Below are 9588 nucleotides of genomic sequence, written 5' to 3' on the forward strand. Positions count from 1 at the left end.
TCTCCAACCTTATTATTCTTTACTTGTGCTCTTGTGTTTCATCCCTACTGAGCCTTCTACTCACCCTATCTAATTTTCTCCCCACAAGTGAGACAGGATCTAGTGCACAGGTTGTGGATCAGTAGGAGGACGCGTGACGGAGGTGGCCTGGACTTTTGTGTTTAGTTGACACGTGTGTGTGGATATATATATATGTATGGCGTGATGTTGGCATGTTTTAGTTGTTTAAGTACATTGATGTACTATGGTTATGGCTGGATTGATGTATGGTTTTGTTTTGTTGGCCGGGAGTAGTGGCCCGTGACTCTGTGTGTTTGATGATGATGATGTGGTATGTGTTTGACGGTGGACCTACAAGTCGATTGATGTTGATGGTATTAGAAGTGTTTTTCTTTGTGTGTGATCTGTTTACAGATTGGTTTCCCTAATTTATGGGGAGATGCTGCCAAAATTTTTGGAAAATTTTATGTTGGTTTGGGATGTAACACGTGAGAGGCACGTGGTTGTGTTTGGCGTCTTTATCCTTTTCTTCAAGCTCCGCGGATCGGGGCGTGACAAGATCAGTCAAGTGACAGTCCTTCGGGCATGTTTGAAACTCCAGCATAACTCTACTACTTTTGTCCCTTCCTCCTAACTTCTCAGATTGATCAACTATTTCATTAAAATCTCCTACCACCATCCACGGAAGAGTAGAACAATTACTTAAATTCCGTAACAGACTCCGTGATGAAGACCGCTGGGTTTGCACCGGATAACCATAAAACCCAGTTAGTTGCCATCTAAAATCAAGTCCAATCTCCTGAACTTCACCATCAATATGATGGTTTGAAAAACTCAATAACTGATATAAAATTGTCTCCCGCCATAACACAGCAACCCCACCTGAAGCCCCTATACTACTATTCGCAATACAACCACCAAAACCCAATTTCTGGCTAAGAGTTTCCATACGCCGAACACACAAACGTGTCTCCAAAAGAAACACAGTTTGGGGATTTATTCGTTGAACCAAGTGACTCAATGCAAGAACTGCTCGAGGATTCCCCAATCCCCGACAGTTCCAAGATAAGATTTTCATAATGCGCGGTGAGGTGGTGGAACCACCTCTGCCAAACCATTACCAATCACTGAATCCACTTCGAGTTTTGAGATTTTAGCTTTACTTTCCCTCTCACAATTACCCTTCCTTTTTGCTAAAACAGACACCTCCATTCCAATTGAGTCCCGTCCTTTACTTCTACTCCTTCGCTTCCAACTCCCTTTCACCACATTGTCTTGTGAAGAATTTTCTACTTCATTAGTCATTTGCTCTTCTATAGTTGGTCTAACAATTTCACCCCCACCCTCCAAACTACTATCATTGACTTGTCTCATTGTTAAAGCATTGTCATTCTTCCCTTCATTCACCCCATTGTCACCCACAGTCTCCACTTCATTTACTCCCACAACACCCACATTTTCTAGTCTGTTAACTTCATCATCTCCCCCAAACTCCACTTCATTCATCCCTACACGTATTGGGGCCTCATCTCTACTGCCAATGTGAGACCCTTCCTTATGTTGCCCTCTTTCAACTGAACTAGTCTCACCCTCAGTACTACTCCTAGAAGGCCCAGAAGAGACCCTTGGTATAGCAGTCCCTACACGCATCCATGTCCCGTAAGGTAATCTTCCTTTACCACTCTTAAAATCCCCCATACACCCCTTCACACACTCACGGTCTAAATGTCCCAATCGACCACACAAAAACAAAAAAGAGGAAGCCGTTGATACTTGAACTCAATAAATCGATCACCCTTTCCCAGATTAACCATCACACCCGAAGAAAAGAATGTTAGCTAAACCCGTCATCATCAGTGTCTACCATCAATACTTGCCCAATTCTAGCCCCTAATTTGCTCCCAACATTGTTGGACATACCCCCTATTGGAAGATTGTGACATTCGAACCTCTTGGAATCCTGCTTGCATCTCAGCATTGGTGGTTTGGAGATTGGCCTCCAAAGCCTCCAGTCGTTCCTTTTGTGAACCCATAAAAGGAACCTCTCAACGAGAGCGCCAATGATAAAACTTGATCTAAACAGGAAGTAAAGAACAAGAGTTGTTGAGAATGAATTCTCAGTTTTTTGTTGATTAATTGAACGAGTACAAACTAATAGTCTCACTGGCTTATATAGCCGAAATACCAATTCTAGTCCTACTCTTATTGTAATACGTAAATCAAAGGAAACTTCTCCTAAGTAACTTGCATAATAAGTAATTACTAAAGGAAACAAATGCTAGTTATTATAGGACTACTAACTTCCTTCTTCGGCCCCGCCAATTGCTTCCTCTTCTTGCATGGGATCGGACTCCGCAAAGGTATGATTTGGACGTGAATTTGCATGGCCAACCCGTGCACGTGCCTCTCGCGCCTCTTTCGTCTTAAGCCTTCGAGCCTGATTATAGGCATTCTTCAACTGCCTACCTTGATCTTCATCAGCTCCCTACAACACCCGGTCATGCGGTTTCAACACTCAAATAAGGGGTAATGTAGTTTTGATTTTTTTTTGAAATGAACTAATTTTTTTTTTTTTGCAAATTTATTGAAATGTGTCACTCTTGAATTTGACAGTAACCATTTAGATTAAAATCAATTTTCTCAATGGGTGGTAAAAACCATTTTTTTGGGATGGCATCCCAAAAAAACAAAAAAACAAAAAATAAAAAAATATATATAGTTCACATGCCAAAAAACCTTGCAAAGCAAAACCAATTTCACTGCAGTGATAATTGATAATTTGATGACATCTTCTAACTGATGAGTGAAATACTAATTTAATTTGTTTCTATCATTGCAGTGACAGAGCTATACCATCCTCAAACATTGATTTGCATTTTGCTCACTATTCTCGAAATCTGGAAAGATGTAAAATATGTGGTGATATGGTTCCCAAAAGAAACATGCCGGGGAACATTTCTTAAAACACAATACATGTTGCACAATACTCCCGAGTGAGGTCGGTAATATACTACATGTACTCATACCTTAATCCCACATTATATTGGACAGGCTGTTTCCAGGAATTGAAACTCTAACCTCTAGTTATTTGCATCCGTACAACTCCATCATTGAGCCACTTGTTTGCCCGTGCCCGTAGACAAGTAATGATATATTTTCATGTGTGCATAGGGATTATTTTAAATTGAACAATAAAGAGGTAATAACTTATTAGTTTCTGTGTTCCTGTTTCCTATTCGACAAACCCAGATGAGTTTGTTTGGCCTTTCTTGTTGTTGTGCTTGCAAAGAGAATAAAGACTATTGTATTAGAAGTCTTTGATAAAAAATTTACGCTCAACGTGATGAAATTTTAGAAAATAAACAATCTCTCTTCTATATCTATCTTATCCCTAACTGAGGATAAATGTGATAGATACCTGTTCGAAAAAAATTCCCAGATGAGTATTTTTGGCCTTCTCATTTTTGTAAGCTCGCAAGGAGAAGAAAGACAACTGTTAATGTGATAGATACAAACCTTTGATTCTAAATTTACAGTAGATATGATGATCTACTTGAACCTTGCAAACTGTTGGATTCTATGTAGGGGCGGAGTTAGGAATTTAATTTCGTGTGGGGGATTTGACCGGGGTTCAAGGGTAGTGCCCCCAAATTTTTTTTAGGGTTATTTACTATAACTAATTTCTCATTGATTATACAACAAAATTAAAGTGAATAACAAAAACATTACGGAATGCATAAAGACCATGTACTTATAAAAACCCTGAGCCCATCTGCTCTTCAATCCTTGGACCTCAATCCCTTGGAAGTCGCACTCGGATACAAGCCACGACACTTGTAATAAAACGGTAGCGTTTAAAAAAGAAAGAAATGCTGGTAAAAGGAGAAGAATAGGTTTAAAAAAAAGAAAGAAATGTTGGTAAGAGGAGACGAATATGTATAAAAAATGCTAAAATCCATATTTGAACTCGATATTGTGCATTTTAACAAAGCAAGGCTTGCCACCAGACCAATAGATAAATTTCAACATGTAATGTATGAAATATATATATAAGTACTAATTATTTTTTCAAAATCCGGAAGGGCCTGGACCCCCTGATCCCCATGTGACTCCGCCCTTGATTCTATGCACGAAAGTAATGTGTGTGGTGGATTTCTGGCAAAGGTGATTATTGACTCATTGAAAATAAAGGTTTCAGTGAATATGCATTGAAGTGAAGATTTATGTTTTATTTACCAAATTGTTCGGAGAGAGTAATACAGTCCAAACACACTCGAGAATTTATATGGTGACAAATACAAAGATATGTATTAATTCAAGAGTTTTCATGCGACAAAAAGCTAGGTGGATTTTTTTATGACTTGGCCGGCTATAATTCTTGTTTTACACGTGGAAAGAGTTGGGTTTTGTATAACTAGGTAGGCGGAAAATGATTTTTTTTTCAAGCCCCAATTGTTTGAAGAAGAATGGAGGCTCATTAAAATTAATAAAATGGCTGATAACAATGGCTGGCATTTTATTATGGGTGGGAAGGGTAAATCATCTTTTATGTCCTTGAACTTACACCGTTTTCTCTTTTCTATCCTTAAAGTTTAAAATTTCTCGATTGTGTCCTTAATCTCTCAAAAAGCTATCAAAATCTATCTCGATCCCCAATTTTCGACTATCAGCTCGACGGAAATTGTAGACGTTGCAATTGTAGTGCAACATGACATAACACATGTATATAAAAGGCAAATAAAAAAAAACGAAAAGGCCACAGATGGGAAAAAAAGTAAGAAAACCCACAGATAAAATTAGGAAAAAAAAAAGATTGTGGAAAAGGGAAGCTTCGCGCAGGGGTTGAGATTTTATTTTATTTTATTTTTTTCAATTAGGGCTTGATGAGTCGGTGTTTTTAATGACGCAGATTTTATTTTTCTTACAAAAAATGACACATGTATGCCACGTTGTCATTCCGATAGCCAATTGGGCAAATTCCGATGCTCAATCATCAGAAAATAGAGATCATGATAGATTTATGTGGCTTTTTGAAACATCAAGGACAAAAGCGATAAATTTTAAACTTTAAGAATAGAAACAAGAAATCGATGAAACTTCAAGGACATGAAGAATGATTTAACCATTTTTTATTGTTTTTAAACATGCAAATTAACATGAAGAACTAAAAGAAATTAAAAAACTTAAAAACTTTGTGATCATTGTTGAATTCACAAGACGATTAGCATTGTTGAATTCGCTAACTTTTGTTTTGCTTCTTTGTTTTTGTTTGCTTGTTTTTTTGGGAGAAGCTTTTGTTATACTGCCTCAACCATATATATATATATATTGCTTAATCTCAAAATCTCTCAAACTCAGAAGTTCTACAACCACATATAGTCATATACAAATACAACATTGATGGAAGGCAAAAGGCTAAGTCCAATACCACCAATGATGATGGTGGTGGTGTTGTTTTGTATAATTTTTCAAAGCTATTTCTCAAAAGCCTTGGGTGCTTCCTCTGTTGTTTTTCCTGTAAACAAGAATGATCATACTGGAAGGTATGTATGTACCTTGAATGTGTTGCATTATTTTCTTTCAATTTTTCTTATATCGTCAATTCAATCTGCAGGGCCTATTTCACAAACATTAATATAGGCAGCCTAGATAAGTCTTTCGAACTTCACATCGATAGTGGTAGCGACATCACTTGGGTCGAATGTGATGAAAATAACATGGTAATTATAAGAAGAATATTAACATTGTTGGTCATTATTATCACTGTTTTCACCTGGTACTAATATCCACAATATTCTCATTCATACAATTTTGCGTAATTAAGCCTGGAGGAAATTTGTACAAGCCACCAGCAGATAGCATGGTGAAATGTGACGATCCCTTATGCGTTGCTCTCCATGGAAATGACCATGAGTGTCTAGATCCATCTGATCGATGTCACTATGAATTTGATCATTATGGTGATGGAAAATCAACAGAGGGTTATCTGGTCAGAGATATTTTTCCTCTACAACTTATAAATGGATCTGTTATTCATCCTCATTTGGTCTTTGGGTGGGTTTTATTACATTATTTTTTTCATCCAAGATTATGTAGTATTTAAATTTTTGTTTCATTTCTATTAGAGTATTAGGCCATTATAATATAAAAGATTCTAACTCTACAAGTTCGAGCTTTTAGGAGAATTGGTGTTTCACTTTCACAAGGTATCTCTTTGATCCTCCCAAAAGAGACCAACCCACAAGTGACAAAGAGTGTTAGAGCATTAGGCCCTTTATAATATAAAAGATTCATCTCTCCTACGAATTCGAGCTGTTAGAAGAATTGATGTTTCCTGGGTTAATTTTTCAAATTGGGCAATGTGCAGGTGTGGATACAAGCAAACTGGAGATTTTAACGGCAATGGATTACTTGGTCTTGGTAGGGGTGGAGTTAGCTTATTGTCTCAAATGCATTCACAGGATTTAATAAATAAAGTGACTGGCCATTGTTTAAGCAGTGGAGAAGGAGGTGGGTTTTTATTCTTAGGAAATGATCTTGTACCTCCTTCAGGAGTCTCATGGACATCAATCAATAATGAAGATAATGATCTAGAGTAAGAACCACCGTTGATCCTAATTGAATCCTCTCTAACCTCTATGCAAAATATTATTTTCATATATATATGTATGTTCATATACTATTTAGGAACTACTTAACAGGACCAGTAGATCTCTTACTTGATGAAAGAGAGATTCAAGTAAGGAAAATGGAGTTCGACTTTGATAGCGGATTGGACTCATCCTACTTAAATCAGCCAACCTATGAATACATACTTCATTTGGTAAGACAAACAATATTTCCTTGTATTATAATCATGAATTCATCATTTACATATTCGTCTTTCAGATTCAACAATTTCTAGAAGGATCGCCATTGATACCTACAAATCGAACGCGCGACTTTTCAATGTGCTGGAGACATAGTCAACAACCTATTAGATCCCTTGACGATATTACTCACCTTTTCAAGAAGTTGACCTTGAAGTTCAAAGATTCACCAAACATTAATATCCTAGAAATACCATCCAAAAATTATCTCATCCTTGTGGGAGTAAGTGCTATACTTTGAAAAGTTCTTATTTTCAAAATGAATGCATATTATTTAATTACCCTCAATAAATTATATGAAATGCCTTTTCAATTTTATGACGAGAAACCTTGAGTCTTTGATTCATGTAAATCCCAATATTCGGATCGCCCCACTCCCCCCAAACTATCTTCAATAAATAATATTAAATAGATTTTACTACAGGATAAAGTGTGCTTAGGGATTTCGAATGGCGACCAAGATTCAAACCTGGACAATGTGAATGTAATTGGAGGTAAGAGATACCAACAATACAATAAACATGATAAAGAACAATCATCTTAATATGCTAAAATTTTGATTTAATTGCTTTTTATGATTTTTTGTTGTTGTTTTTAGTCAATTTTATGCAGGATAAGTTGGTGATATATGATAGTGTCGAATCTCGAATGGGATGGACTCCTAGCAGGAGCTGCCACATGTCTCCTAGGACTAGGACCTGAAACTTCTTACAACACAAGTATATTTTCACATGAAAAATAAAAATAAAGAGTTGTCTTGGCCAAATAATAAATGGAAAAACTAGTTAGCATGACATATTACTTTGTAACCTACATATACACACACACACACGAAGTAGCTCATGCATGATGGGTTCTCTTCCCCCCTATAAAACTATAGCTCAATAAAATTAAAGAATTTCTGAATTTTGGCTGAAGTTATTCACAAAATAATGTTAAATGTGCATTACAAAAAAGATCAAAATAATACTTCTGAAGTTTTATTTTTTATTTTGTTTAAACTTTCATTTACCTACTTAACATGCTTCTTGTATTTGGGGCAATAGATATGACAGACGATAACAAAGAGCTATTTTCTATCAAAAAAAAACAAAGAGTTCTTGGCCTAGTATTCCAGCAACTGACCCCTTGGTCCTCGAACCTTAATAAGATTAGAATCATATTTTACCCGACTAATAATAATAATGAAAATTGTTGAAATTTTGCTCTAAATTGTTCAAGTCCGATTGTGTGGAGTGCATCGGATGAGCTTTTTTGGCAGATTTGCTGTCTCTTGATTCTCAATAAAATTCAGTCTTTCCTTTCAAAAAAAATAATGATAATGAAGAGTGACTTATAAAAAAAATAACAAATGATTCACCCAATCGCTAAATTATTAAAATTAACATAGTTTCAAAATAATATATTTGACACTGTTATAGACATGCTTAAGTATTACTATTATTTGTTTTGCTGCACATTAAAGTTGTAGTATTTGGATATTATTACATAATTCAACAATGCTAAGTTTTTTTTTTGAAATACCATTGAGAAATTTTCTTCTCATTGGAATCGAACATTGGGCACACATATGCATAACCCAGTCGATTGTCAACCGAGTCACCTCTCATTTGTAGAATGCTAAGCTTTGGACCTAAAAAAATTGTAATTAACATACGTAAATACTAACCTTTTTAAAATTAAAAAAAAAAAACCCTTTTTCAAATCAAGGGTGGAGTTAGGCTGAGCTCCAACCAAGTTGGAAAATTTTGTTTGAGCCTAGTGTATTCATCAGGCCCACCTCTCTTCCCAAATTCGGCCCACATGTAAATATATTTGAAAATATCATCATAAATAATTGGGTTCTTCTTCACTTAGATGTAAATCTGAAAACATTAAACAGATACATGTAAATATATTTTAAATCAAATAGAACAGAGTATTAATGATATTCAACATAGAACGTCATTAATTTTAATTTTAATAAATATTATCATTGACAAAAAAAATGTACATCAGTAAGATTACAGAATATGAAAGTAACAAAAATACCTTGAATATGTAAAATATTCATTTATTTTTGAAGCAAATCTTATCCAAGTAAAGACCCTTTTTGCTCCCAAACAAATTTTGGTCTAGACATGCAATTGGATAAAATTAGAGAAACAAATAGATTCTTGAGATAATATGCTGAATCTTATAGGCTTGCTTCTTTGATGGCATCAACATATTCTCTATCATCATCAAGCAATCCTAAAGCATAACATGCTTCTTTGAAGGACAAATATCGCACTCCATTGATAGTTCTAAGATCTTCGTAACATGCGGGGCCTTTGACAATATTTAACATAATTCTAAGATAATGCATTCCACCACTACTAGGAGGTACATAAAAAATTCTTCCGATTGAGAAACCTCTTTTTCTTGGAAACCATTGACATTCTTGTTGTCTCCATACAAATTTTGTTGGAAATTCAGCATATGAGATATTCTTGGCTTAAACATTGATTGTTGAGATATCTTCCTACTAAGAACATCATCTATTGCTTCATCATCAGCAAATTGGTATTGAGATGAAACAGATAAATTAGATGAATATTAAATGAAAGAGTATAACATGTTGTGAATTGGGGAGCATAAAGAACTAAATTGGCTTTCAGAACCTCATGAGATAGAGAAATGCTGTCACGCCTCGTCCCAGTAACGTGACTTATTGGCAACACGTGTGTGCACCCACGTG

The 9588-nt window shown here is 35.6% G+C and overlaps 1 protein-coding gene across 1 annotated transcript; it reads left to right on the forward strand.

Moving 5' to 3' along the window:
• Positions 1-5439: 5439 nt before the first annotated feature.
• Positions 5440-7571, forward strand: LOC119998537 (aspartic proteinase Asp1-like). Its single transcript, XM_038845889.1, has 8 exons — positions 5440-5543; positions 5615-5720; positions 5825-6054; positions 6368-6595; positions 6688-6823; positions 6889-7092; positions 7294-7363; positions 7468-7571. Exons 1-8 carry the CDS (start codon positions 5440-5442, stop codon positions 7569-7571), a joined length of 1182 nt encoding a protein of 393 aa, XP_038701817.1.
• The last annotated feature ends 2017 nt before the right edge of the window (positions 7572-9588 follow it).

This window comes from Tripterygium wilfordii, chromosome 5 (genome assembly GCF_013401445.1).
Source record: "Tripterygium wilfordii isolate XIE 37 chromosome 5, ASM1340144v1, whole genome shotgun sequence".
Classification (NCBI taxonomy): Eukaryota; Viridiplantae; Streptophyta; class Magnoliopsida; order Celastrales; family Celastraceae; genus Tripterygium; species Tripterygium wilfordii.

Coding starts and splice junctions, on each gene's coding strand:
- LOC119998537 (XM_038845889.1), top strand. CDS start 5,440: ATGGTGGTGGTGTTGTTTTGTATAATTTTTCAAAGCTATTTCTCAAAA. Junction 5,544..5,614: donor AAGAATGATCATACTGGAAG/GTATGTATGTAC, acceptor TTCAATCTGCAG/GGCCTATTTCACAAACATTA. Junction 7,364..7,467: donor CAATGTGAATGTAATTGGAG/GTAAGAGATACC, acceptor TGTTGTTTTTAG/TCAATTTTATGCAGGATAAG.